The sequence below is a fragment of the Zonotrichia albicollis genome, chromosome 16 (assembly GCF_047830755.1).
Source record: "Zonotrichia albicollis isolate bZonAlb1 chromosome 16, bZonAlb1.hap1, whole genome shotgun sequence".
Lineage (NCBI taxonomy): Eukaryota > Metazoa > Chordata > Aves > Passeriformes > Passerellidae > Zonotrichia > Zonotrichia albicollis.
The window spans coordinates 7,260,776-7,288,720 of NC_133834.1; the positions used below are offsets into that span (position 1 = coordinate 7,260,776).

The 27,945-nt window shown below is 46.9% G+C and overlaps 1 protein-coding gene and 1 non-coding gene across 3 annotated transcripts; both read right to left on the reverse strand.

Annotated features, from left to right (window-relative positions):
- Positions 1 to 58: 58 nt before the first annotated feature.
- POLR3E (RNA polymerase III subunit E) lies at positions 59 to 27,709 on the reverse strand. 2 transcript variants are annotated; one of them, XM_074552677.1, is made up of 21 exons: positions 27,552 to 27,709; positions 23,610 to 23,691; positions 22,486 to 22,536; positions 21,752 to 21,829; positions 20,141 to 20,256; positions 19,779 to 19,861; positions 18,946 to 19,053; positions 18,459 to 18,508; positions 18,009 to 18,128; positions 17,374 to 17,459; positions 16,482 to 16,526; positions 16,310 to 16,401; positions 15,481 to 15,601; positions 13,862 to 13,943; positions 11,696 to 11,755; positions 10,595 to 10,752; positions 10,258 to 10,322; positions 8,381 to 8,877; positions 3,990 to 4,067; positions 3,068 to 3,193; positions 59 to 887 (listed from the first exon to the last, which is right to left on the reverse strand). In XM_074552677.1, exons 2-21 carry the CDS (start codon positions 23,643 to 23,645, stop codon positions 831 to 833), a joined length of 2,109 nt encoding a protein of 702 aa, XP_074408778.1. In that variant the 5' UTR covers positions 23,646 to 23,691; positions 27,552 to 27,709; the 3' UTR covers positions 59 to 830. The 2 variants fall into 2 exon arrangements, with proteins under 2 accessions (XP_074408778.1, XP_074408779.1); XM_074552678.1 differs by lacking the exon at positions 59 to 887 and having other exon boundaries at positions 3,990 to 4,081.
- Positions 27,710 to 27,758: 49 nt separating this feature from the next.
- TRNAL-AAG (transfer RNA leucine (anticodon AAG)) lies at positions 27,759 to 27,840 on the reverse strand. The gene has a single exon. It is a non-coding gene; the product is annotated as a tRNA-Leu (tRNA).
- Positions 27,841 to 27,945: the final 105 nt, after the last annotated feature.

The following is a 27,945-nucleotide window of genomic DNA, read 5'->3' on the forward strand; positions in this document are numbered from 1 at the left end:
GATGTAAAAGGAGCAGGTGCAGCTTCTATTTCTTCTTGGACAAATACAAGGCGGGGTAGAATTGACCTTTGAGATAAAATTTTATTTAAAAATTACACAAAATAGAGGTTTTACATGGTTGCTGTGTGGTAACTACAGCTGGATGCCTTCCAGAGGGTGCCCTCAGTTACTTACCTTGCTCTGTCACATACAGTAATGCACAAGGTCCCTCAAACCATCCCCACACCAGCAGAAGAAATCCAGTAGCTGTTCCCCATGTCTCAGATGTAGGTGCTTCTCCAGATAACTCATTTCACAGACAACAGGTGAGAACAATGGTTATGTAGTACAGAGTTCACAGACAGTGATTTTGTTCCCCCCTCCCAGGCCTGACATTCCCATGAACACGACTACCTGCTCTCTATGAAGAGGGCTGCAAGGGCTATGACAATGCTCACACTAAAGTATGAGCATCCAGGGATTTAACAAAAACTGGGATGTTTGTAAACAAATTTAATTTATTGGCATTACTTACAAAATAAAGTTTTAGACCATGATTTTCCATCATGTCTGTGTCACTATATGGTTTTATTTTGTCATAACGAAACAGAAGGAGAATTGCAATACATTAGAAATCCCAGATTAATCAAGCTGCAGCCAGGGTCCCACGGTGCCTTCGGCGGCTCTGCGCCTCGAGGCCATGCAAACTGTGAGTCTGGGCTGGCAGGGGCTGCCCCACCCCAGGGCAGCTCAGCTCCCGCCCTGGCTGCCGAGCCCCGGCATTGCTGCGCCTGTGCCGCCCGCTGGGGCTCCTCCTGCGGCCCCGAGGCCACCGACACCTCTGCCCGCTGTCAGGACTGCACCGTCCCCTTTAGATACCACATCCCTCCGTAGCTCACGCAGCAGTCCTGGGGAGAGGGAAAGGAAAGGAAAGGAAGGCTCTGTTAGGCTGCTGGCCCGTGGGAGGCACCACCCTGGAGGTGTGTGAGGGGTGTGTGCATGGGGCTGGCTGATGGCTCCTGGTCACTGTGCTGCTGCTGCATCGATGCTTGCACTGCATGGGCTCAAAGGTCTCTTCCAACCTTGAAGCCTCTATGATTCTAAAGTCCATAAAGCCTTGGGAATGACTGGCTGGCTCTGGGACAATAATCATGATCAGTGAACAAGCCCTTCTCCAGGGCACAGAGAGAGTGTGACCCCAGGGCACAGGGTGTCCCCATCCCAAAGGACAGAGCCACAGCGGGACAGATGATGCTCAGGCAGTGAGGAACAGCAGAGGCTCCTGGGGGAGAACCTGGGGCTCATGGGAAGCAGCTGAGGGAGGGAAGGATGTGTGAGGGCTGGAGGAGCAGGGCAGTGAGGGGAAAGAGGGGAAAGAGGCTGAGAGGAGCAGCAGGACAGAGCAGGAGAGTGAGGGCAGTCACTGGATATGAAGCTTTTTAAGAAACCCTTTCTATGATAATGAAGTGTCAAACCTCAGCCCTGCTGTGACCACACGTGTGCCTCAGCAAAGCAGCACAGGAATGGGGCTGTCCTGGGGCTCATTTCCTTGTTTCTATTAGGTGAGCACAAAGTCCCTGGAGTTCTGAGCTAACAGCTTCCCTTTCTTTTGCTCCAACCTTCCTCTTAGGTAATTCAACAGAGGCTCAAGTACTACTCCAGAACTGAGGCTGTGGAGCTTAAATGTATCTTTGTTTCTGAAGTCTTGGGGCTCATCCTTAACAAAAACAGCAGAGGTTAGAAAGAGGGTTTGCAAAATCTATAAATGCAAAAAATACAAACCCTGTCAGTCTGTTCCTCTGTGTATAAAAATGAGCACAGGCAGGTGGGGAAATAGGAGTCAACAAAACCAATTTCACTTCAAGTGGAATCCAATCTCTTGTGGCTTAAAGAAGCCAGAGAATCTTCCCATTTCATTAAATCATACTTCTAAGTTTTATTTCAGAAACAAAGGTAATTTCCCTTAGTCCTGTGACAAATGTATTCAAGGCAATAAAGCCTGCCACAACACAAGGCTGGTCACCCACTGACTTACATAAAAACAGTGCCTGAAGACTTAGGGGAAAGTATTTTTTCTAGAAATAGGTTATCTGTAGCAACAGCATCATGAAAAACTAATGCCAGTACATTGTCTAGATGTTCCAGGAGGGCTGATACTTGAGCTCATGCAGTCACTGACAAATCCCCCAGCACAGGGAGCCAAAGGAAATATTGTCTAGCAGGCAGAAATGTCTGAGCTTATTTCACTGCTAAGACGGTCAGGTTCTTTCAAGCAAGACCAGTTTGTTTATTATCACAGCAACAGATCTGTAGTTCTTCAAAGATGCTATTATTCATTTGCAGATCACAATGTAATAAAGTACTTAAGCACTTGTCTTATTGAAGTGGGTGACAGTGAGCAAAGGCCCAGCCACAATGATTAAAGTATTACATTAGCTGGCAACTTTCTGCTTGGCCATCCTGCATCTCTTTTAAAGTCATGGCCTGTGTGGTCTGTATTTTATACCTTAAATTTCTTGAGCAAGTAAATGGTGCATCTTCAAAGAGAGATGAAAGGATTTAAATAAACATTTACAATGAGATGTGTTAACTACTACTCTGGCTGCTGGTTTTGGCCAGGGTTTTGCTTTGTGCAAAGCTGCACATCCTGCTAGAGAATAAAATCCACTTCCTTCTGAACATGTGGCACTCATGCTCTTCAGCACTAACCAGCAGCAGTCAGTTGGTAACTCAGAGCACTGGGCAGAGCCCTCCCACCTCCTTAATGTTTAATTCTGCATTATTTAAAAAGAACTCAAGTATCACATTTACTACCCTCTATTCTCTGCTGCTTCGAGATGACAGAGAGATTTGTTGCAATAATACAAAATAATGTGTGAGCCACTGCTCCTTGGAGGGAAAGAAGACAGAGTGAGACAAGTGCATTTTTAAGAAAACAAGCTGAAACAGGCTTTGTCCATATTCCAACAACAACTGTTCTACCATCCTTATCATTTGTCAGTTCAAGGTAAAATATAATCCTTTGCTTAAATCAAGCATTAAAACTGATGTATTAGTTGGCTCAAACCCAAAGTGAACAGAAGCTCACCTTCAGCACTCTATCCACCTCCTGCTTGTTGAGATCCTCCCCACACTCCTGGCTCAGCTGGCTCTGGATGACATTCCTGCGCACTCGGTAGTTCTTCGAAAAGATTTCAAGCAAAACTTGGCGATGCTTTAAAAGAAAATGCACTGTAAGTCCACAGAGACCAATTATTCCTGCTTTTCTATCAAAACTGCAGGTGCCTCAGTCTGTACTAAACATTCCCTGAACTACATCAGAGGATTCTTGCTTCATAATCCTGAAAACATCCCATATGTTCCTGCTCTCCAGCAGTGCCTTATCCTCCAAGGGGTCCCTGCAGACCCTGTGGCCACTCCTGCTCCTGTTCTGTGACCTGGGGCACCCCAAAGGTACAAAAACACACTGAGGAAGGCATTGCAAGGTATTCCTCTCCAATGCTTGCATGGGAGTGCACATCACTCCAGGCAAAGGTTGGCTAGTTCTTGCCTGTGTCCTATAGAAATGTGCTCAGTTCACGGAGCTGGGAATTGCACTGCCCACCTGCATTTCACCTTGATCACTCTGTCAGAGCTGGAACTCAGCAGATGCTCACATGTGCTGCAATCAGTTCATACTCTTAAGTATAAACAGATACAACAGATACACCTGGTAATCTCTGGTTAATGCTGCATTGCCATCAAAAGGAAAAAAACCTCGCACTGGATCCTGGTCTGAGGCCTGCACTGGAGAATCCTTTCTTTTCACAGGTTCAGAAACAGCCACTGAGAGACTGACATGATTACCAACATGTTATGAGCTTCCTTTCAGCTAGAAACAGCTGGTGTTGAAAATACCAACAGAGAAAGAGAAAAACTATCTGGTGTACTAGTTCCAGAAACATAGATGCAAACAATGCCAAACACTCAATAAAAATATAGTGGGGGAATGTCATTTATTTTCTCTTTACCTGATCATAAGTGTCACCAGCTTCCCAAAGTGCATAGACCTTTAGTTCATCTGGTGAGGCAGCAGTCTGTGGAGGAAACTGAGAACAAGAGGCTGTTAAAAATAACCAGCTATTTAATGAGTTCTGCTTAATGATTCCATGATACTGTATCCCTGGACACCCATTACTGAATCAAAGCTCTGGCTGCCATGGAAAAATAACTGCTGAAAAACCCAATTGCTGTCCCACCCCACAGTGGAAGGGGTGCCTTGGCTCTGGCTGCCCTGGGCCTGCTCAGCACCTTCTCACAGCCCCAGTGCCAGAGCAGAATCACGGTCTGTGTCACAGCTGTGACCCAGGGAATGGCACCCTCGGGTGTCTCAACGTGCCCAGGTCTGACTGATGGCTCTGCTCAGGTGGGACACCCTGCACAGGGCACTGGTGCCACATCTGTCACACTCCAGCCACTGCTGGGCTTTCAAGGGAACAGCTGGACACACTGGAATCCCATGAACTGTGCATGGGGACAGTTTCCCACTGGTGGAGAGTTGACCACCATGTACCACAACAATCCCAGGGCTTGGACCTTGAGGGTATCCCATGGCAAGGTATCTGTAGATTTCTCCTGTCAGCAATTTTTGCTTCCAGACCATCCACAGCAGCTGAGAGCACCAAGTGCACTGCAGGGTCCTTCTGGCAGTTTTTACCTTTACAGTGTCAGTTTTTACAGATTCACTTCTTCCTGCACTTATCTGCTTCACCAATCCCAAATGAGCCTTACTGACAAGCGCTGTATTGCCATCTCTGGTTTGGGGCAGACTGCAGCCCCAGCACTCAGACTGAGCACTGAGGGACGCTGAACCAGCTCTTTGCTCATTTCAGGCTCCAGAAGTGACAGTGGTTTTGCATGTTTTGTTTTCCCCCCACGTGCCAAGCTAGAGAAACACTTTCATTTTTTCTGAGGCAGAAGCCTCACACCCCTGCAGACAGGAAGGAGCACAACTACCTCTCCCCCTAAAAAAATAAAACACCATCCATTTGCCTTAACATTTCCCCTTGGAGCAGTGACTAATGAGCACTGCTGGAATATGCCTTCACTCTGACATGTCTCTTCCTGTCTGTCACTAACGATTTATTCCTTGCTAACCACCCAGATGACCTAAATCAATCATCTATGAAAAGCTAACAAGCCAGTCCCAATTGTTCCAGCATCCCTCAGTCCTGGCTGCTGCTACAAACCAAACCTTTCTTCCCAGCCTCCCTCACCAGCCAGAAGACTTGTGCATCACAGAGTGAAAGGATCAGCATTCCTTTCATGCTCTGCCTCTGATCTTATTGCAAAGGGGAAGGGTTCTGTCCAGTGGGAGCTGCCTAGTGGGATTAGCAGCTTTGACTTGCAGGTTAGTCCAAATGGCTGGGATATCAGAAGGTTTTACACTTGGTTTAGAGCCAGGATTCAGGCTGACGAGGCTCACAACACCTGACATAATTCTCCTCCCACAAGGACACTTGCTTTTGAGGAATAATCTCTCTTGTAGGTTTTCAGCAGAGATAAAATCACATACTCAGCTTCCTTCCACACACCACAGCAGGGATGGCAAAGGGCAGCAGGGCACTGGGAGCACCCAGGCACAACGTGCTGGGCCCCACAAGTGAGCCAGCACAGCCTGGAGTGCAAACCTCTCCTGCCTCAGCCACAGCTGTGTTTATCCAGCCACTCTGGCAGGAAACGGCTCCAAACAAACACAATACTTGGGAAGAAAAACTCAGAATCTCCTCCTCCCAGCCAGCCTCCCTCTGCAAACTGCTGCAAGCCAACACTCCCTGCCTGCTTGCTCCTGTCACACAGCCTGGAGTGGGAAATGCCACCAGGGATTCCTCAGAAACACACAGCACAGACAGTTCACTGCCTTGCCATCTGCTGTCCCTTTGCTGGTTTATGTCACCTTGATCTCCCCAGCCTCACCTTGATACAGTTCTCTGCTACCTTAAAATCCTTTCTAAAATATTTGCCCTGTGTCCCTTCCTGCTCTGAGCTCCTGGAGCAAGTGCAGGCTCCTGGGAGATGAACTCCACGCTGCCCCAGGGCTGCCACGTTCAAGTGGAACCTCTCAGGGAGGAGCTCTGGGAAGTTCTCACTCAGCCCTGAGCCACTGCCAGGCAGCCTCAGTTAGAGCTACACCAGATGGAGGGGGCTGAGAGTGCCAGAAAAAACCTTATCAGCTGGAGAAATCCTGAAGGTAAACTGCTGATCTCACCTCTGAGGGAGCCTGGCACTGGCAGAGCCTGCAGGGCTCTCTGTGAGTGCAGGCTGCACTCCCCTCCCTCAGCCCAGCCAGGCAGGACACACACATTACACACAGTTACATCATTTCCTGAGGCCTCAAAAATATCCTCAATATCCCTGGGCAGAACCTTGCCACTGCAGGGGCCATGGGAAGGGAGCTGTGGCAGCAGCAGCCACCCCCAGGCAGCAGGAAATGGCTGTGAGGGCCCCGGAGCCAGAGCCCTGCCCAGACACCTCCATGGGGAGGGAGGGAGGCTCAGGCACCCAGTCCTGCCTGCCCAGGGCTCCTCTCCTCCGTCTGTCCCCTCTCCTATGGCTGCACCAGCTCAGGATTTGCTCTTTCCTGACCTGTGCTTCTCCCCCACACCTGATGAGGGACAAGCACAGCACCCTGCAGGCATCCCCACAGCCTCAGCTGCCTCTCTGCTCCCCACAAATGCTGTTTATCTCACAGCCTGCTGGTGTGAGTTTATCTGTTGGTCAGCTCTGTAACAGATCCTGCATTTCCCTGGTAAGGTCTCAATTGCCATTTTCAGCCACACATTTTCTATAATAGGTAAGCAGTCAAACCAAGAGTGTCTTCACCCACCAAAGAACATCATTTTAATTACCTCAGATCATTGATTTTTATCACCAAAGCACTTCCAATTACAGAAAACTAATGAGTAACTATGAAATCCCACACTGAGCAACCCTCCAGGCTTCCCTTGAGCTCAGGCCCTTGTTGGGTTCTGACAAAATTGTCCAGGGGAACAATCAAGAAACACCAAAGTGTCTGAGCCCATGCAAAGAGGAAACCCAGCCCCAGCACCTCTGCCATGTGCACAGAGCATCAGGGCAGGCTCAGGGCAGTGATTTACATTGCTGCCAGCAGCTCAGGCTCATACACAAGAACTGCAGCAAATTCTGAGTCAGCAGAACTAAAACTTGCAGGAGTCTCCTTGAGAGACGTTCTAGGGACCACTTCTGCACCTCTGCAGGTCTCCTGTGGCAGGGTTTTCCACACAGAAGGAAGCTCCTGGCCACCTCTCTTCAGCAGGATTTTATTTTGCTTTTTGAAAAGAGAAACGATCTCACTTTCACTTTTCGTGTGGATTTCTAAAATCCTCAAATTTCCAAAGCAAACAAGCCCCAGCCCCGAGGAGCAGAGCAGGGATGATCTCAGCTGTTCACCTTTCACACATCACAGCAGGTGCAGGGGAGAGCCTGGCCAGCACTGAGACAGCTCCAGGCAGGCACCACCCTGGGACCTGGGAACTGCCAGGAGAGGAAGCAGCAAGCCCCACAGTTGGTGCTCTCCCTGTGACATTTCCAGGCTGTTGCCTGGCTCCCAGGTGCCACAACATGTACTTTGCACACGACTGAACACGTTCCTGCTGCCCCCAGCACTCCCATGCTCCAGGCTCTCCCAGCCCTCCTGCTTCCTGCTCCTTTGAGCACTTCACATGTTCCTTCTCCTCTCTCCCCAAAGGCAGCTGCTCCCAAGCTCCTTCTGCTTGTAACCCAATCAGCAGTGCCAGATGTCTTGTAAAATTAATTTCCTTTTAGGCTCTTTCCCATGATGCCAGACTCCCTTTGCTCTCCTCAGCAACGCAGAGTCTGCCAGCCCTGCTCTGTCTCACGCAATCACCCACATTGTTTCCTTGCAGACAAAGACACAGACACCTCTGCACAGCCCAGAGCAAACAGAGAGGCCAAGGGAACCTGCTGCACACGGGCTCTGTCGCTTCCCAGAGGCTCTGCTGGGTGTGCCCTGCTGCTCCCAGGCAGTCAATGTCACCTTTCCCCCGCAGCTGGGTCCCTGTCCCCGAGGGAAGGAGCTTGTGCAATTCCAGGAGAGCTGATGGGAATCTGGGACTGCCCACGTTAACAGGAGCAAGCTGGGACAGCAAATCACCATGGGCCAGCACCTGGGATGAGGAAATGGAGTCCCAAGGACAACAGGGCAGAGTGCAGAGCCTGCCAGCAGCAGGAGCCCAGACAGAATTGCAGCAGCTCCAACACATCCAAGCACATCTCTCCTTCTGGTCCATCAGCACAGGACACAAATATTTCACATCTCATGTTTCACTGCCCCCCGCTCCAATCCCTCCCCCAAAGCACACCAAGGGATAACCATACTTACAGGCACCAAAATCTGTTTGCAGCCAGTGTCCAACACCATGTCCTGTAACATTTTGTCTGAAATGCCACTGAACAAGGTATGTCCTGGAGGCAGGCTGGCTAAGTGGAGGTTAAATAACCGTTTAAGCTCACTCAGGGTGAGCACAAACTGTTTCTTAAAGGTGGAGGACACAAAGGCCTTCAGTTCCTGGGCGACCCTGTCGATGCAGCCCCCGGGCAGGTGGCCATTGACAGGGTCCAGGGGGCCCTGGGCTGGGTGCAGGCCGTTCACCAGGCCGTTGTTCAGCCCCTCGTGGGCTGAGGTGTCCATGGGCTCCTCCAGGCTCACAGGCTCCTCCTTGATGCGGATGTTGGCAACGTCCGGCCTGGCCGAGCTCTCGTTGGATTTCATCTCTGCCTTCTGCCTCTGGAGCTCCTTCTCCAGCTGCCCAAAGTTCTGCTTGACTTTTGCTTTAGCCATGTTGACCCTTTGCTCCCCAGAAACCAGCAAGGGATGAGCTGGTAAGAAACAAAAGGTACCATAAATCACAGCAGGGCTCACAATGAAATTAAACCAGGAAACATCATCTGCTTATGAAATCTAAGGAATAAACCCAGTCTGTTGATTAGATTTTACATTTTGTGGGATTTTGCTGGATTTTTGAGGGCAGTGTGTGTTTTTCTAAAGCCAAATGTTTGGGGAAGGGTGTTCCAGTCAAAGAATCCAAAGCAAAGTGTGTTTGTTCAATCACCAGGGCCTTCTCCACAATTCAGGAAACCAGGATACAAACTGCTTACACATCTCTGCTTGTGACCCAAATACTTCTTTGTCCAACATCACTTCTTTTTGTCTTTTCGATTCCCTAGTGGCTGGTGGGGGCTGGTGCAGCCCCTGCCAGAGGCAGCACCACAGGCTCAGACCCTGTGCTTGGTGTTAGCACACAGTAATGGGGAGAAAGGACAGGACGGAGCTCTCTCCCATGGAATCCTGCCCTTCCTCCCCTCTCCACACCCAGCCATCCAAAGGGGAAAGGAAGGGCTGTGCTGGCAGCAGAGGAGCCCAGTCCCTGCCAAAGCAAGGAGTGCAGTGTCTGAGGCAAAGGCATGCCCAGCACACATGCTGTTACCTTCCCTGCTGTCAGGCTCACTAATCCTTCTGAGCACATCAGACACAGGCTATTGAAATGGATTCATATGCTCCTTTGTCAGTTCCGCTCACACTGCTCAATTGCTCCAGTGTCTGGCACCAAGCCAAATGTCCAGCTAAAACTCTGGAATTGCAAGTTTTCACAATCTTTTAGGATTTTGGAGCAGCTACTTTAATACTCTCACTGGCAAACATAGTGGAGGAGGAAGTCAAAAGCAGACAGCTTCACACCTCCTTACAGCCTCCTGCCATTACATTCTCCAGTAATTGCTTGGCCCTCAACCACACCAGAGAGCCTCCTGCAAATCGGGGAGGTAAAAAATCACCTCACTCACATTAAGTTGCATTAACATTAAATTGAGAGGTGAGAATTATTTGTGCACTGGCTCTGTCTGTCCTCCCTTCAGGAGCTGGTTACACCCCACAAGCTGCCTTAAATGAGCAAGTGGGTAAGAGAACCAGCTGATTTTACAGTGTCAAACAGCAAGTCCCCAGGGCCACAGACTCCTCCTGGCTCTGCTACAAGGATGCCACAGTAGCTGGTGTCACCCCAACCTCAGTCACATTAGTATAGACCAAGATCTGTCTTAAATATTCCAGAGGAAAACAGTAAGAAAGAAAATACATTAAACAAAACCAGTCTCCACCACATTCAAAATCACAGAGGAACTCCAAAACACCACTCAGGAATATGGATGGGCAGATGAATACATGCAAGTGCTTCAGCAAGATCCAAGCACAATTCCATTTACCTGATTGTGCCTCTTGTTTCTTTGGTGTCAAGTGTTCCTTTAAGAGATTATAGACCTTTTCTAATCTGAAAGACAAAGACAATATTCCAGGAGAGTTTCAGGTGTTATGTCTGCATGCAGCCACGCCAGCTTTAGCCATTAGCTGGAACATTCTGTCTCTCCAGGAAGCAGGAATGACTTGAGGGATGCAGTAACACCTCCCACCACACCACTGAGCACTGTGAGGGAGGGACTAGGAGGCACTACAGATCACATTATCTATCAGTGTCTACAGAACCCTTGTACTAAACAGTTCTTTGCTTTTAGCTTTTTCCCCAAAATACAGTAAAATATTTACTTGGCCTGAATGCCCATCCACAGCATCTGTTGCCTCTGAACTATATCTGGATGCTTCTTAACAAAATCTTCATCGTAAGGGAGCATGAACTCCCAACCTTTGTTTATTCTTGCCACAGACATGTGCTCTAGGAAGTCTTTCACATCTTCTGGGCAAAGCTGAAAGAAAAAGCAAAAGCATAAATAGCATGGAAGTCAGTTTAGCCAGGACAGTGCAGCAGTGAGCATTGTGCATGAGGCAGGAGAGCTGGGCTGATCTGTGGGCACAGAGCAGCTCCCTGGGCACACACCCAGCTCAGTCAGAGATGCTCATCCCGCTCTGCAGCACAACACTTTCACACACTGTTAAAGGCCCAGGACTTCAGAGAGCCGTGGTGATTAATCACCCCAGAGTCAAATAGCTCATGGCATGTTTTACAAAGAAAAGGGAGTTTCCAAACTGAGATGAAAAGGCTCTATGGGGAAGAGAAGCATATTCTACAATGTTAATCTTATTTTAGAGCTGCAGGCCAGACATGCTGCACCTACACATGCCCAGCTTTTATGCAGCACTGGTTCTTACATTCCAAAAATAGATGGTCCATGCATAAACTGACTCATGTTTCATCATTTTAGTGCATTTAAAGAATTTAGGGTTTGTCCTTTTGACTTAATGTTTCTCATTCATTTGCTACTTTTAACAGAATGTTCAGGTGCCTGAGTTGCTTTAAAGTTTTTACTCAGTATTGTAACTGCAAATGCCAACAAAGAGTTGCTCTTGAGACACCCAAAGCAGAGCAGCTTCTGTGGGCTGTGTGAGCCCCTGCAGTCAGCTCAATTCAAAATGTGCCCAGCTTTCCACCAAAGCACAGCAGAGGACAGGATGCATTCCAGTCCCTCAGCTCCAAGGCCGGTCTGGAGTTGTGGAAGCTCGTGGGAGCTGCTCAGAATGTTTTTCTCTAGAAAGAGTCTTATCTGTACCTGTTCCAGATGGGGAGCAGAGCAGGCACTGTGAGAAGGAAGGCTCACAGCAGCACCCACCATCTACACCCACACAATGCCCAGCAACATTTGGCCAGCTTATCACCACCTTTGGATTTGGGAAGAAAAGGAATCCACTCACTTTTGTAACTGCTGCTACTTCCTTTCTCACCACCCAGCGGTCCTGTGTGAACTTCCACATCTAGAAGGGAACAAAAGAGGAAAACCTAACAACTGCATGTAGCAGTAGCTTCACTGAAGTTGTAGCAATGAGATGTTACTACAAAAATAGAACCCCCATTCCTTTCAAGAATGTAGAAGTAAGTGATTCTCAGCCAGAGGAAAAACATCTTCTGGCTCCTTCTGTCCTCCAAGGGCCATGAACACAGGTCCAAAAGCTTTGGGAGTCCATGGTGTGCCTTGGCAAACCTATGACTACAAAAGCTACAAGGAATCTCTTGAACTCAAACTCCATTCAGTTTCAAAACAAAAGAAACCCAACAAAACCACTGCAGTGATGCTGGGACCCCAGAAGTCACTTCTCACACACCTCATCATCAGCCTAGAGACTCTCTCCATGCACTCTTACACAGGGGCCTGTGCAGGCTGATGGCTGCTGCCCTTCAGCAGCACAGAGCCCCTACCAAGTGCCTGTGCCCTTCTTCCACCCCCATCACAGTCACTAACAGTTATACCAAACTGTCCTGTCACTCACACACCTGTCCCAGGTAGGGCACAGCCAGGTGCTCTGCACAGCAGGCTGACAGGACTTGGGCAGAACACTGAACATGACCTTTCATTTCTTCCAGTCTCCATGAAATAAGCCACAGCCTCTTTTAGTCTGTGTGTATTAATAATGTTGTTAAGAATCCAAAATCTCATTACTGACAATTTCTTCCTGGCCTACAACACCATCCATGCCTCCTTCTCTCCCATTCAGCTTCTTTCTGCCCACAAACACACAAACCCAATCCACTCACTTGAGGGCACAGGGCATTTCTGTTTTAAAGCACAAGAAGTCCATAAATGTTTTTTAAACTTATTAATTACTTTGCACAAATACAGGGAGATAAAGTTCACTTTTTAAGCTAGAACACATTTTCTCCACAGATCCTATACAGCATTAACTACTATTTCTGAGTCTTAAAACCACACATTTCTCACTGTCTGAAAGCCAGAAATATTGATCTTTTCTAACATTTAAACTTTTTCCTTCTTGTAGTATTAATCAGCAAATTATTTGCCTTTAAGATCAACACAGATCCATTTCTCATGGAAGGTATATTTGACATAATCCAAATGAAAATAATGTATCTTTTCATCCTAAATATTAAAACAATATCCCTTACTTAACTGAGCACAATAATTCTGGTCCCTGAACTTTACACAAGACGTGTCACCTAATCTGCTGTGTCCTGAACACTTATGTCACTGGGTCACACCTGAATCCAGGTCTCCATCTGGCAGTGTCTTGGGCAGACATCAAGAGACGAGGAAAAGTCAGCTCCAATCACCATCAGTTGGATCTTACAGTAGTGCTGTAATACCCTTAAAGTCTCTTGCACAGCATTCTCCTGTTCAGAGCTAAACCTCAAGAACAAACTCTGCAGAAACACTCAGGCCTAAGTGAAACAAATGAGAGCTGTGCACGCAGAGCTGCTCTGCTGGGGCAGAAGCCATAAACTGATTATGAACTTAGGAACCACTTAGGACCTTAATTCTTTCCATGGTTAGTGAAAATAAACACAATGCAGAGGTTGTTCCTTTTTGCTGTGGTTATGTGTGTGTTTACAAGACCCATATTCATTTCAACTTCCATGTGCAGCAATTGCTCACAAAAGGTGCCTGGGAACACTGATTAGCAGCCCTAGGGAATAAAGTCCTTTTTAAAGATCAACAGTGCATGCTCAGGGAGCACAAGGCTTACCCACACTGCCCTCCTGAGCCCTCAGTCCTCAGCCCTTGGAAATAGAGCTGGAGAAACAAGCACTTCATTATCCAGTCCTGGCTGTTCTGCAAGCCCCACACTGAATGGTGGGGGCAATGTGATAGTGCTCTGCAGCATGTGCTAGAAAGGATGAATGCTGCTAATGACAGATGATCTGAACCTGCCAGGCAGACACAAAGTGAGCCTACACCAACATTCCCACAGCAGACTTGTAACAACACCTTCAGGATTAAAGCACAAACAACTTCCTTGGAGGAAACACCTCCCTGCAGAACAGCAGAAAAGTTTTGCAATGCTGTGGCCTCCCAGGCAAGCTTCACCTGTGTTTTCATTAAAAGCAACAAACACTTTTATACTTACAACAAAATCTCTCCCTCTACAGAGCACTTCTGCAGGAACTCCACTATGGGGACTAGAAGTATCTTTTGGGTAGAGAACATCACTGTTAATTAAAAAGGAAGAGAAATTAGTTACTAGGTACTCCAGAAAAATGGGCATTAGTGAAGACTAACATAACAAACATGCCCTCCCTGTTCTGCAGTTAAATTACACCTTTATGCAAAGCGTGGTTTTCATTAAAGGCATTAACATTGGTGTAATTACACTGCTGCAATTACACTAGTGCAGAAAGGCTTAGACCAGCAAAGCACAGCCTTGTGGCAAGCAGGTGTGTGCAGCACAGCTACAAGCTCTGCTTTGTTCTTGCAAAGCCTACCCTCCCTTGGATCCATGTAAACAAGACCAGAATGATCCTAAGAAGTGCTTAGGCTAACTTGGTATGCAGCCTGGAAGGCAGCATTTAGCCAAATGCTGATGTACAGGCAAGACAGTTTTATTTCCTTCCCAGCAATCAAGGGTTTAACAGAACAATATTACAAAATGCCATACTTGAATCAACAGCCCCGAGACCAGCATTACTCTGTGTCTGTGTCCTTGTCTGCTTGCAGGGCCAGCTGATGACATGTGTTACCAGGCTCTCCAAGCCCCCACAGCACCTCAGGTTCATGATCTTGATCCTACCCAGGCCAAAGAAATGGGTCCCCACTCTTTTCAAAGCTCTGATGTGTGCTGCTCTGTGCTCAAACACCCCATCCACTAAAGATCCTCACATCCTCCTCAGACTAGCAGCAAAGAATCAGCTCTAACCTAAGAACAATCTGAATGCTAACATGCTGTCTTTTAAGCTGCTCCCAGCTTCCTCCTGTACCAGCTGGAGGGACAGCAGGGCTGCTGTAAAAGCTGGTCACATTGCTAATACAGGCCTGCACCACAATAGCTGAAACATCCTGCTGGCATACTTGCACTGGCAGCTGATGCCATTCATCTTAACACAGCTATTCCAGAGACTGTAAACCTCTGCATGCAGGGCCCCACCCAGGTAAAAAAAATCATACTGCATTTTAGATTTCAGTTCCCAATAGGATGCTCTATCCTAATAAACAGGATGATACAGACTCCAATTCATGTGGTACACTCAGTACCACCATGCTTGATTTACTGAGGGTAGTTTTCAGCTGACAAGAGCAGCAACAGGACTGCACAGAGATCCCTACAGGACTGAATTTTGCTAAGAAATACTATAGCTGACATTGGTTTAATTTTCTGTGTCTCTATTTGATGCTAATCTCTGGAAGAACTCAGAACAGCTCTCTCACAAAAGAACATGAGTGCAGACATCAGAAACCTGTCACAACTCAGATGCACAGATTACATCACTGCTCAGCCACAATCCCACCTGGTGACTGGTACTAAGGCATTATCCTTTCACAGCAACCCTTTGGATACGGAACAGCTGCACTGAGACACAGACAACGTGAAACCAAAGGTTCCAACTGCGAGTTGGGAGCGTGGGTGGGGGACACAAAGCCCGGGGGTCCCGAGGGCTGCCGGGGCAATGCTGGGGCGGTCCCGGGGCGATGCTGGGGCAGAACCGGGGCGGTCCCGGCGCGATGCCGGGGACAAAGGCGGGCCGGCCGTACCTCTTCACCACCCAGTTTCCCTGGACCAGCAGCGCCACCTGCTGCACGCAGCGCAGCACGGCCGTGGGGTCGGTGCCCGAGCCCAGCAGACCCAGCAGGTTGGCGAACGGCATCACCTTCACTGCAAGGCAAACGCAGAGTCACGAACAGCACCCACACACCCAGCAACGGGGATGCAGCGTGTGCCCGGGCAAAGATTTATCTTGGGGAAAGAAGTAAAGCCTTAGTTTTACCCCCCTGTGCTGTAGGCATCATATATTCTAAAGTAGCTGCTAGTGTTACAGCAGAGTTGACTGGCTGAACTGGCTCACAAATTAACATATTAATAAAACAATAATTTAAAAAACCCCCAACCTATATCTCTGGCAATATCTGTAAGCAGAGATACCTGACAAGGCAGGCCACTCCTGAGGTAAAACCCTCAGGATTTGCTCTCATCAGAGAGTAACTCTGAAGAGACAAAATCAAATTCCTAGGTGACACTCATTAAGTGTGAACCATTAAAAACTTCCCAGAAAATGCCAAAGTGCAGGCTGTACATGCTCAGAACCCCCCATTCCAGGAGATACTTGCTGAATGTGTATCCAGGAAGCTATCATCAAATTAGAAGTTCTTCTAAGAGTAAATTGTTGGCAAGTGTATCAACAGTCAGATCAGCTGTCTCTGCTCTTTTTTGGGAAAGGCTTGGGATTTAGATTCTTCAGAGAATCAGAGAGCCAGACAGTCTGTCTGATGGGGTGACAGAACTGGTAATACTGGGGAAAGCACCTTATCTGAGGCAACTACAAGTCACAAAGTGAAGTGCAAATGTGTTACAAAAGCTACAAACCATTCTTCATCAGGATCTTGATCTGATCAGCAAGGGGTAAAGTCCTCAGCTGGGCCATAGAAAGCACATTGCTTGGAGCCATTGGTTTCTCACTGCAGATAAACAGATTTGCAGCCCATGAAAAAGAGAATCCAGCCAATGTGGACTTTGAACACTATGTACAAACACTTACTTCTCTTCCTCTACGTTTGGAGGCATCAGCATCATTAAATATTCACTAGAAGAAAAGGAAACACATTCTTTAAAATGCTTGTCTTGAGACTTACCAGGTTTAAGTACAATAATTTCTCACTTAGAGTAAACCTGCTTGTGTGAATCTACAAACATCAGCCTGAAAAGAGCTCTCCCTTCCACTCCCACCTCCTCAGAACTAGTAAAAGTTACTGACATTCATCTGCCCAAAGTGAGAGTATGAAGTAAGTGTGAGTCAGGATCCCAGCTCTTTTGTACAGCAGAGGTGTCCAAACAGAGGATCTGCACAAGGAAATGTATTAAACACAGCTGCCCTGACAGCCATGAGCAGGGTCATGTGAAACTCCACACAGAGAGAATCAGGCCAGCAAAAAGCAAAATTTCTGTCCCACCCATGCAATTACCAGTGTCTGTGAGAAAGAATCAGATCCAAAAGCCTCTTCAGAAGAGCTATCACTGATTTACTGATTTACAAGAAAAACATGCCAACACCATTACCAGGCCCAGACTGCCACTTCACTATTACTTGGGCCATGGCTGTCCCAGGTGACAGAGAAGCACCCTGTTTTAATTTTGTTTTAATTTTCCTTTGCAGTATTCACAGTCCAAATAATGTAGGGCTGTGATAACATACAAGAAACTACAACCCTGAGTATAAACAAGAGGTTTTAATCTCAAGGGTATAGTGAAACAAAGAAAGCAACCTCAGTAAGATGAAAGCTAGTTTGTTACTGTGTGTTTTAAAACAATTCAACTTTTACCATGAATAGGATTTTCAAAGAGCAGATTTTTAAAGAATATACCTGCTCATTACTCTGAAAACAATTCCAACTAATTAATGCCATTTCTGTAGGAAACCACCAAACTATTACCTGGGAGATTTAATTAATTCTGTGTTTTCAGCAAGGCCATGACCTTGGCTAAATAAATACTGGCGCTCGTGCTCAGAACGGCTATCCTGGAAACAGGGGAAAAACAGGAGTCATTGTCACACACTGAAAATACACAGAATGCCAGAGAGCTGATTTCTCATTCCAAACTATGACCACCCTGTCATCATTCCACCACTCAAATGTTCCACCTCGCTACCTGATGTTCTGCTTTCACTTCCTTGTATAATGTTCATGTGATGTGGGAACATTTCCCTTGCTGTGCCTTTGAAACCTCCTGACAGACATGCCCAAGTCAGCCAAACAGGATTTCTTACACCTGACTGAATGGGTTTCCCAAGTCTTTCACAAAGTCCAGTTTATAATCCAAGACCCAAGTGATTCTTACACTCAGACACCCCCTTTATATTTGTCCAGCTCTCAGCTTTGAAATGTGGAAACTCCAAATCATTATCCAGCAGGAGATACAGAGCCCTTCAGGGTCTGTTCCAGCCTACAGAGCTCCTCTTCCTTCTTTTGATGATTCCCTGATTCCCATGGGCCCAGATTTAAAATGGTTCTGGACTTGGCTGAGCCTTCAGGCCCAGGCAGCCTCCTCAGAGCCAGCACCCCCCTACCTTCAAGCCATAATAATGCAGGTGAACCCAGTGCTCTTCTGCCTGTCTCTTCTGCAGGAACTCGTAGGACTGAACACGTCGCTGCCGAGCTTGTTCGGTCTCAGGGCGGGAGAATCGGACCTAGGAGATTTGGGCATCATTCAAAACAGCCCTAAAACCCTTGAAAAAAACCCAAACCCATCTGCATTATTGATTTGGTGTGTCAGTACCAAGCTAAGGGCCCCAGCTCCAATGAATCACCCCTTGCTCTCAGTGCCATCTTTATGCCTGTGCAACAAGGGTGAGCCCACCTGGCCTCCCCCACCCCAGCCCAGGTCAGCAGGACCAGCTGAGGTTTGCTGTCCTTTCATTTCATTCTGAACTGACAACTTTGTGAAACTTTGTGAAACAAGTGAAACTTTCTTGTGAACTGTTGCCTGAACCAGCATAAAAAGGAAAATGTGGACATACAGTAATTTGCTTAACATCATCTTCAGCTTCATCCTGGGATGAATCACCACCTGCCAGAAAACACAAAAGTGAACACACCACTGCAGTGCAAGAGCCCAAGCTGGTCTGGGGGCCCATGCAGGAAGAAAGCACACTGAGAACTCCACAGGCATGGGTTCAATCCCAGCCTGCCACACTGTGCCATGTGTGACAGCAGCACACTGCTCCTGTGACAGATATCCTGCTGCCATGGCCTTCCCAGTGGCAGTGGGGACACAGTGCCCACCATCACCCTTTGTCACTCCCATCCCTCTGCCAATCCCTCACACTGTGCCCATAAAAGCATTTAGGTAAAAAAACGAAAATCAGTGAAACAATCTAAGAAATGGGATAATAATGACTGTGTTGTTAGAACAAACACCTTCAAAACAGAATGACTCTTACCAGCCACATTATAGAGTATTTGTATCTCACCTCCCCTCAGAAAATACAATTGTGGAGAATTTACCTTCATTAGCAGCTTCTCTTTCTCGGTGTTTTGCATCAGCCTTGTCCAAGTAGGTGAAGCTTGGCCTCAGCTGAAGAATTCCATGTAGTGGAGTCAAGTGAAGTTCACCTGAAAAAGAGAATTAATGTTGGTTAAAATTGATTTTTTCCACTGCACAAGGACACAACTTTTCATTATCTCCCTGTCTCTGTAAAGCCACAGCTTCAATTGAGCATAAATATTTAATATAGCAAAACGTAAAAAAGGATTGACGTGAAAAATTCAGCCAGTGCTCAGGATTACAAGGGAATATGAAAGATCAAGACTTGTTTCTGTAATTTTGCCTTTTGTGTTGAAACCAGATCTTGTAGAGAGCCACATTCTGGCACAGGCCTGATCCACAGTCTAGAAGACCCCTAGCAAAATAGTAATCACTGAAAACAATCTACATATTGTCATCTCAAATGACCACCAGACCAAAACTCTGTGATGGCCTGGGCAGTCAAGAGTGGGACAAAAAGTGCAGAACAGGAAAACGAGACAGACATAATTAGATTAAGAAAGCAATATAAATAATAATGATAATTTCATGCTACAAGTGCCTATTATTTCAGGCCACCATCTTGTTAAGATTCTGGAGGCATCTACAAATCCAGGGTGTTTTTACATGATATTTACAATTTTGCTAGACCTACTCAAGGACTCTTGAGACATTGATAAGGGAAAATTTTCCTTTCTTTAAAGACCCATCAGCCAATTAAAACTAGGCCAAAAAAAAGATAAACAGGTCTTATCTTAACACTGAAATGAATATGTTTCCCTTCCCCTGGGAGGGTTAAGCAAAAGAAACTTACCTTTTTTATAAACAGCAGCTGCATAGCGGGAAACATTACTGGCAGCCTGGGAAGAGCAGAAAGTTTGCTTGTCCATCAGCTTCCTGCAGACAGAGGAGGGCAGTGAGATGGCATTCCACAGGCAATGTGGCATGCACGTGCCAAAAGTCTGAAAGCACCAATTCCCAAAATGGACTCTCAACAACCACATTAGACAAATATCCATCACTTCTATCCGCAAATCTGAATTTATGATGCACCCCAAAAATGTAGGTTACTCTCAAGAATGCTTGCTACAGAAGAGTGTACAAAGCAGCCACTGGTGGACACACAGCTGTCTGTGCTCAGCCCAGACAGGAAAGGAAGGCAAAGAGGACACCTACGAGGAATAGGTGCTGGTTTCATCTGTACAGGTGCCATCCACGTTGAGAGCGATCTGCTCTCCCTTGCTGCGACAATAGTTCGGATTCAAAGTATCGATGGCCATTTCCAGTTCAACCTAAAGAATACCAGGGAAAGACAGCTAATTACCATGGCACAACCTCAAACAGATCAATTAAAACCCAACCCCGCACTTTCTAACATTTCCAGAGGTTTACAGCAAATTTAAGTACATAAGCAGCATCATTCAAATCCACAGGGCCAATCTCACACAGAGCTGGACAGCATATAGGTGGGTTTGGTACAGTGAGGTCATTTTAACAACAAGCTGGAGATACAAAAACTCCCATGTACACAAGTGGATCAGAAAAAGCAGAGTTCTTTAGGCAGCCCTGAAATACACATTCACTTTGCTGGATTCCTTCCATGACACTATCAGTCTAATTTACTATCAGGACAGATCAGGTGCATAAGCAACCTCATTCAAGCCTCCCCATCACCAAGGAACCATTCAGAATCCCTCATAAGATGGATCTCCTTCTAGTCTGGTACCAAGAATACAACTCTGTCCTCTTCAGAGGCAAAGGCCTCCATTCTGCTGATTTGAGACTGCCCTCAGCACTGACTTCAGCTACTCTTGATTTTCACTTGTCAGAGCATTGTAAAAAGCTCCAAACCTTTAGTTGTAAGAAGAACTATTCCCCCCACTACAGCTTTACATTTTAGACCAATGTCCAAAAATAAGCCTCCTGCTGCATAATAATTCTATTTATATACTATGACAATACAGAGCATATTCTTCAGGGTGTGTCAAAGCCCTTATAAATTTGTGTATCACAGCTACGATCTTATTTTTTCTTTCCCTTTATGTTATTCATAAACTGAACTAGTTTCAAGTCCCTGGATGAGACAGCATATTTACAAAGGTTTGTACAGGGCTTACAGTGCAAATGTTTGCTGAATTAAATAAAAGACTTCATGAACAAAACACGCATTCTAACTCCAAAGTTCACCAAAGCACTTCCCTTAACCATTTCCCAGAACCAAATTCAAGTAACACAGACATTTACAGCTGCAGTTTTAAAATAAGATATTGTAAAATAATAGCCAGAATTCTGGGACACATTTGCAAGCTAGTGCAATGATTGTGGCTTTGGCTATACTTTACCTGTACTGCCCCAGTGATTTCAAAAGGACTCCTGATGATTCACTGCCAGGCAAGAGAGAAATCAAGACTTGCACTGACACTGAAACAGAGGATGGCTCCAAGGCCCAATCCTTCTTCAACCCTTCTCTGAATACTGCACAGACCTTTTGATTCAAGCTCTTTTCACACAAGCATCCACAGACTGAATTATCATTAGTAACTACGTTTCCCTGAGTGATTCTGTTTTCTGTTAAAATAGTGGCTTTCTCACCATGATTTATAAACTTTTATTCTAAACTCTACCTTATAGACACAGTAAAAGAGTCTTCATAGCTTCAAGCACAGAGATCTGGTCCTGCAAGTAGCTGCATGATTAGAACAGCTCAAGAGCATAATGTGCTTTTCCTAAGTACATTCTGCACATCATAAAAAAACTTTTACAGACTGGACTCAAATGATGACCAACCTTTTGCTGCTTTGGTTTTATCTTCGCTGACAAATGTGTAACGTCATCGTAGGTCATGGAAGCTGGGCGAATGGGATACTGCAAAACAGATCATTTCATACACCCCTCTTCTCTCAAAGATCAAAGAATTTCACAGAAATCAACTCAAAGTCCCCTGTCCCCTCACACGCAGATTCACTTGCCAGATCTCAGAGACAAGACACCCAGAAAAAGCATTAATTGATTGATTTGTGAGTCATCAGGGGATTTGGGAACACGACCTAGAAAGTCTGTTGTTTTCCTCCCAGCCCTCTGCTTTTGTCCCTTCACAGCCCCCTTCCTGCCCCTCACACACCACAATAACCTGTAACACATTAGTCCAGCACAAAAAGAAAACCTTATCCCTCAGCATTAACTCTCTGTAGAGTTAATAGAAGTAAAATATCTGTGGGTATCAAAGTAAATGTTAGTTTAGAAAGTACAGACCACATGTTGCTGATCAGGAGAGCAGAGCCAGGTTCAGCCACATGGGAATGCAGAGAGGACAGTGTGGATCCCAGGGAGATCTCCCATCCTGCCAAAGCTGCCAGGTCTGCACACCCACAGACCCCAGCACAACCAGCCTCACTCCTGCCTCCAAAATGACACCCAAACAGGTTCTCTGTATCCCAGACCTTGGCAGACTAAAGCATTAAGTTATGCTCTTTGCATTTATTTTAAACAAACTATCACTGCATAAAAGTTAACAGAAATACCTGAAACAGATAGAGCTTCTCCAGTAGACTTCTGGCCAGGAACACGTCAATCTAAAAAGCAAAACAAATAACTTTCATCAGATGCCAGCTGTAATAAAAGTAGAACCCTTAGAGCTCAAATACTGACATTAGCTTTTCATTATGAACTCTAACATAAAATAGATTCGTGACTCTCCTGTCAGAAGTTTCCTCTCTGCTGAATTTGACATGAAATTCTACATTTGGCCTTTTTAAAAACCAAACCTAAAATCCCACTACAAAGAGGCAGCAGACAGTGGCTCGAGCTGTTTTTCCTCTCTAAGGAAACTTGGCAAACAAATGTGAAAGAGGAATTTTTATCCTCCAAGGATATGAAGCAAATCTGTTATCACAATTATAGAAAGAGGAGGAAGTTCTCAGTTTGGCAGCACGACTGAAAGGTAAAAGTTCCTTACTGGTATTTTATAAAATCTTTCTAAATTAGACAAGGGACACCCAGATCTTCAAGCTGGTTCAACACTTGCACTTGGCCATCAGAACTGAAAATGCACAGATGTTTCATGAATAAGACATATGGAAGCTGCCATTTCAGATACACTCCTGACAACTGCCACTCCTTTTCTTGTAGCTTTTCACCCTCTATGGATTTGCCTTTCCTTGTGCTTCTGGTGTGTAAACTCAATATCAAGTGACAAGACACTGTGGCTATTTCTTGGGACTTAAAGTGGTGCTTTAAAGAAGTCCAGACCCAGAACACAACTCCTTACTTCAGCAGAAGGCATGAACACTGTAGATTCATATTTAACAGATCATCAAAGGAATTCCAATTTTTTCAGCTCCCAGACACATGCAATGGAGTTCACTGGAAGCACACAATGGTAGCAGCAAATTCCCCACCTTCTCTTCTGCCATGGACAGATTACAAAGGGTGAAAAACCTGAGCTGCATCTGCCAAGATATTCTGACAAAACAGATACCATGGTCCACACAACATAATTCTTTGTACAGCCCCAGCCATTGGTTATAAGACAATCACTGATGTTGATGACACATTGTTTCAGCACTGTAAGAATACTGGGAACTGTAGTAATAAAAATAATAACAAATTCTCATGTACAATCACTGTTACCACAATGCACTTTTACCTCTTGTATAATTGGATCATCTTCTTCATTTGCCATGCTAGGATAAAACAAAGCTTTTTCTTGGCTTACTCCTTGGCACAACCTGAAAGAAAACAGGAATGTCATATGAATCATTTCATCTGTGTCACATACCACATGCAGCCCAAAGTATTGTTCAAGTTAACTTGGTTCCTTTCAGCGATAATCTGTTTATTCTCTATTTTGAAGGAATGTATGTGTTTGCATGAACAGGTCCCTGATACTCAACAATAGGTAAACTGCTATAACTTGTGTGAAAGCTGCAGTTACTAAGAAAGCCCTGAACTAGAGCCCTAAGGAGGGAAAGACAGCCTTTGGCACTTGCATAAAGTGTATCTTTTTTACACTGTGTAACAGTAACACACAGGTAGCAGCTGGTTTGCAGCCACAGCTGGCCCTGCAGGGTCCCAGTCTCAGATATTCCAGTCTGGGAATGCCCTGACTTTGATTCCATCTCCCTGGCAAGCTGCAGCCTTGTCTCCTGACCTGCCACTCTTCAGACTGCACTGCTAAATGAGAGCTCCAGAACACCCTGCTCAGCCTTTCCTGGAGTCCTCCAAAACCAGCAGAACAGATTTTTCTTCATAACTACACCAACCCCAATGAAAATAAGATTCTGATATTAACTGAGGACTGGATACTCTGGAACAAAAGTTCATTATGTTCAATCCAGCGCTGGAGTCAGTGCTGTGCCTGGTTCAGACCTCTGAATAAAAAATGATCTCTCAGCTAAATCAACAATAGTTCTTCCCTGCTGAAATCAAACAAAAGGATTTACAAATTATTCAGGATGTCACTGCAACAATGTTATGTTAATCAGCCAGTACTGGTCAAGATAGGCATAACAAAATAAGACCTCTCACAAACTGACCAAGGAAAGTTTTAGCAACAAAGATGATCAGGCAAAGAAACAAGATCTGTGTTCAAGAACTCTTCATGATTGTCCTCACTCCTTGAGGACAGCTTACTTCTTTCTGGATCTCCTATGGAGGAAGAGGAGGAGAAACAAGCAGCATCCAGGATCACCTGGGAAAGAAGGAACTCAGTATCCATTTTACATCTGGAACAATGGCATTTTTTTCAAATACTCAGCCACCACACAATTTAGGCAGCTCAGTATATTTCAGCTGACATATAGGCTTCTCAAATATCACACTAATGTACACAGAGGTATCTAAGAAACCTTTCAGAGAGGCTAGACATTCTGGATACAAGTGTTATTAACATCCATTCAGGCTTACAGTGTTTCTGCCATTCCATCTAGAAATATAATTCCCTATTTTTCAGTTACAGACTCTCTGCTACCAAAAAAGTGCCCCTCCCAGTACTGAGCTGGCATTCTCCATTTCCTTATGCACCAGCACGTCCCAGGGTCTTTGTACCATACATTTGTATTTGAAAATTTATGCCTCAGTATTTCAGATTCCTATCTGAAGCTATTTTGCAGAAATGCAGAACACCTTCACAGCAAAAAGCCAGTACCTTAACCACAGGCTGGGCTGTGAGCAAAACCCTGAGTATGTGATATCTGACTGATATCAGGGTTTTCTGTGATCAGGCATCCAGTTCCTCCCAGAAACACACACCGATATGTTTTAGAGAAATGAGCTTTGTCAGTTCCATTTCTGCCTTCCCTGCTCATGTCCCCGGGTGTCCCAACACCTGAGAGCTCTGCAGAGATGGAACAACTGCAGCCTGCACCCAGCACAGAGCTGATGGTGGGAGGATGCCCAAGGTGTGTGAGGACACGTGGAAACACCCAAAGGTGGGACACCTGGGTCCAAACCCTCCTTCCTCACACCCTGAGAGATCCGGGAACCACCCTTCCCTTCCTGACAGCCTGCATGCCAAACATCTGCTAGGCTCCTTCTCCCTCTTCTGAGAACGGTATTGCACTTTTGAGAAGAGAAATCAATATTCCCTGGGCTAAGGAGGGACAGAGAAGCTCAGCCTGAAGGGTCTGGTCTCTGGCCCCACACTGAACACTGCCTGTGCAATTATACACAAAATCTCTTTGTGATTCCACCTGTCACTACTCAGGGGAAATGCTGTGTTACAGAAACTACATTTTTCTCTTAGTCCTGTAAAGACAAAGCATGACTACAGATCCTTTTACTGGAAAGTGAGACTGACACATCTATAAATAGGAAGCAGTGTGTCCCAGCACAACTTATAATACTCATGCAACTGGAAGAAATCCTCTGAATCAGAAGGAAGGCATGCAGACACAATCCTATGTCTGATATATGCATACATAGTGCTAATTTCCACACTTCTCATATACATATATTTATGACACCACAGGAGTTACAGAATGGAATCAAACATTAAAAGACAGCAAATATGGTCAGCAGGTTCAAACTTCTTTTGGTAGAACCTTTTTGTTTTAAGGACTTTCCTTTAAGGTGCAAATCAAAGTATAATGTGAATTATCAGCTCACAGGAGGGCAAGAGATATAAATCTTCTCCTTTCTCCTGCAAAGTCACCAATGCAAGGACCAATCCATGAAACTGCTCATTAGCTGCCCATAACACCATCAAAGTAGAACCAATTAAGAAAAATGTTGAGGTTAAAGAACTGTAAAAATCAGTGATGAAGCAACTGATTCCTGCATCTCACTCTGAGCTTAGAAAGGCATTTGAGTATTAGAGATTTAATTTTATTTTACTTCCAAAGACTTAAATATATCTGTAAGAAGATAAATTGCAAATTTGCACATAATTTGACACACAGACTTTAAGTCAGGCCTGTAAGAAATGCTCCAGGTATTTCATTTTTACCTAAATTTGTCAGTAATAATGGACACCAAAGTGCTAACACTGAAACCTGAAATATTCTTCATATAATCATGCAATGTGATAGAAAAGCCAAGAATTCCTGCTGGATCAGTGCCTGAAAGTATAAATGCTGAAACGGCAGCATGGAAAAAGTGCCATTTCCTGAATCACTACCACCACTACCTCTGGCACCCGGGGCTCAGAGAAGAAGGGGCTCAGAGCAGCCCTCCAGCTCAGGGTGGCCCACACAGTAAAATGGAACCTGCCAGAAGAAGCTAAAGCACCTTCCATACATTTATGGCAATTACCATTTTGACCCAATTACTTGCTTCATTTTCTCATCGCCTGCAAGCAGCTTTGCACAGTCATCCCCTGGCAGTGAAGCCAAGAGGGCTCCTCTGCAGCAGGACCTCTCTCTGGAGGTGATGTCACCGCAGCACACCTTTGGGGTTTTACCAGGTTACGCATCAAGCACGAACCTTTCTTTACTTTGTCACCTCACCCCGTGTGCGGCACAGGCCGTGCTGCCGGAGCAGGGGTCACTGTGTGACACCACCGGGGCAGGTCGCGGTGCCCGTCCCGTGCTCCCCGCGGGCAGCGCTCCCGCCGGACGCGGCTCCGCGCCCGTGGCGCCCGCCCTGCCCTGACCCGGCAGCGCTGGGCTGGGGGAAAGGCCCCGGAGAGGGCACAGCGAACCGCCCGAGCCGCCCCTACCGCGGGGACGAGGCGAATCCCCCCGGACGGGACGGCTGGGCTGCGGCCCCGCAGAGCCGGTGCCACGCAGGGGCAGCCGCTGCCCTCCGGGGCGGGTGCGCCGAGTCCTCCCCGGTGGCACCGGCGGGGCCGCCGCTCACAGCCCCCGGAGGAGCGGCCGGCACCCCCCGGGGCTGCTGCGGGAGCCGAGGGGCCGCGGCTGCGGCCGGACCCGGCCCGGCCTCCACGCACCCCGGCCCGTGCCGGGTCCTGTCAGGGCGCTGCGGCCCCGCGCCCCCGCTGTGCCGAGTCCTCGCAGTCTCGGCTCCGCCGTCCCCCCGGGACGGGCAGAGCCCACCCCAGCCCAGGCCGCGCTCCTCCCCCGCCACCGCCCGCAGGGTCCCTTGCGCCGGGGCGCCCCGGGAGGCGCAAAAACGGCGCGGCCCGGCGTACCTGTGTGCGGGCCGGGAGGGCGGCGGCGGCGCCGCTCCCCCGCTCCCCGTGTCGGTGGCGGCGGGGCAGCGGTCAGGCAGCCGCCATGTTGGTGGCCCCCGAGCCGGCACGTGGGGACGCGGCGCCTCCTCCTACCCACAATGCTCTCCCGGCCGCCGCCGCCGCTAGGGGGCGATGGCGCCGGCCTGCGGCGCAAAAAAAGACTACTGGCAGCGGTGGGATTCGAACCCACGCCCCCGAAGAGACTGGAGCCTTAATCCAGCGCCTTAGACCGCTCGGCCACGCTACCGGCGTGATTCCACTTGGTTCTGGCAACACTTTTAATCTATACCATTTTCCCCCTGTCTCCTTCACATGTCTTCATCCCCAGCAACCGCTCTGCCCGCACACCCTT

Coding starts and splice junctions, on each gene's coding strand:
- POLR3E (XM_074552677.1), bottom strand. CDS start 23,645: ATGGCAAATGAAGAAGATGATCCAATTATACAAGAG. Junction 22,537..23,609: donor ATGATCCAATTATACAAGAG/GTAAAAGTGCAT, acceptor TTTGCTTTTTAG/ATTGACGTGTTCCTGGCCAG. Junction 16,402..16,481: donor CCAAACGTAGAGGAAGAGAA/GTAAGTGTTTGT, acceptor GTTTATCTGCAG/TGAGAAACCAATGGCTCCAA.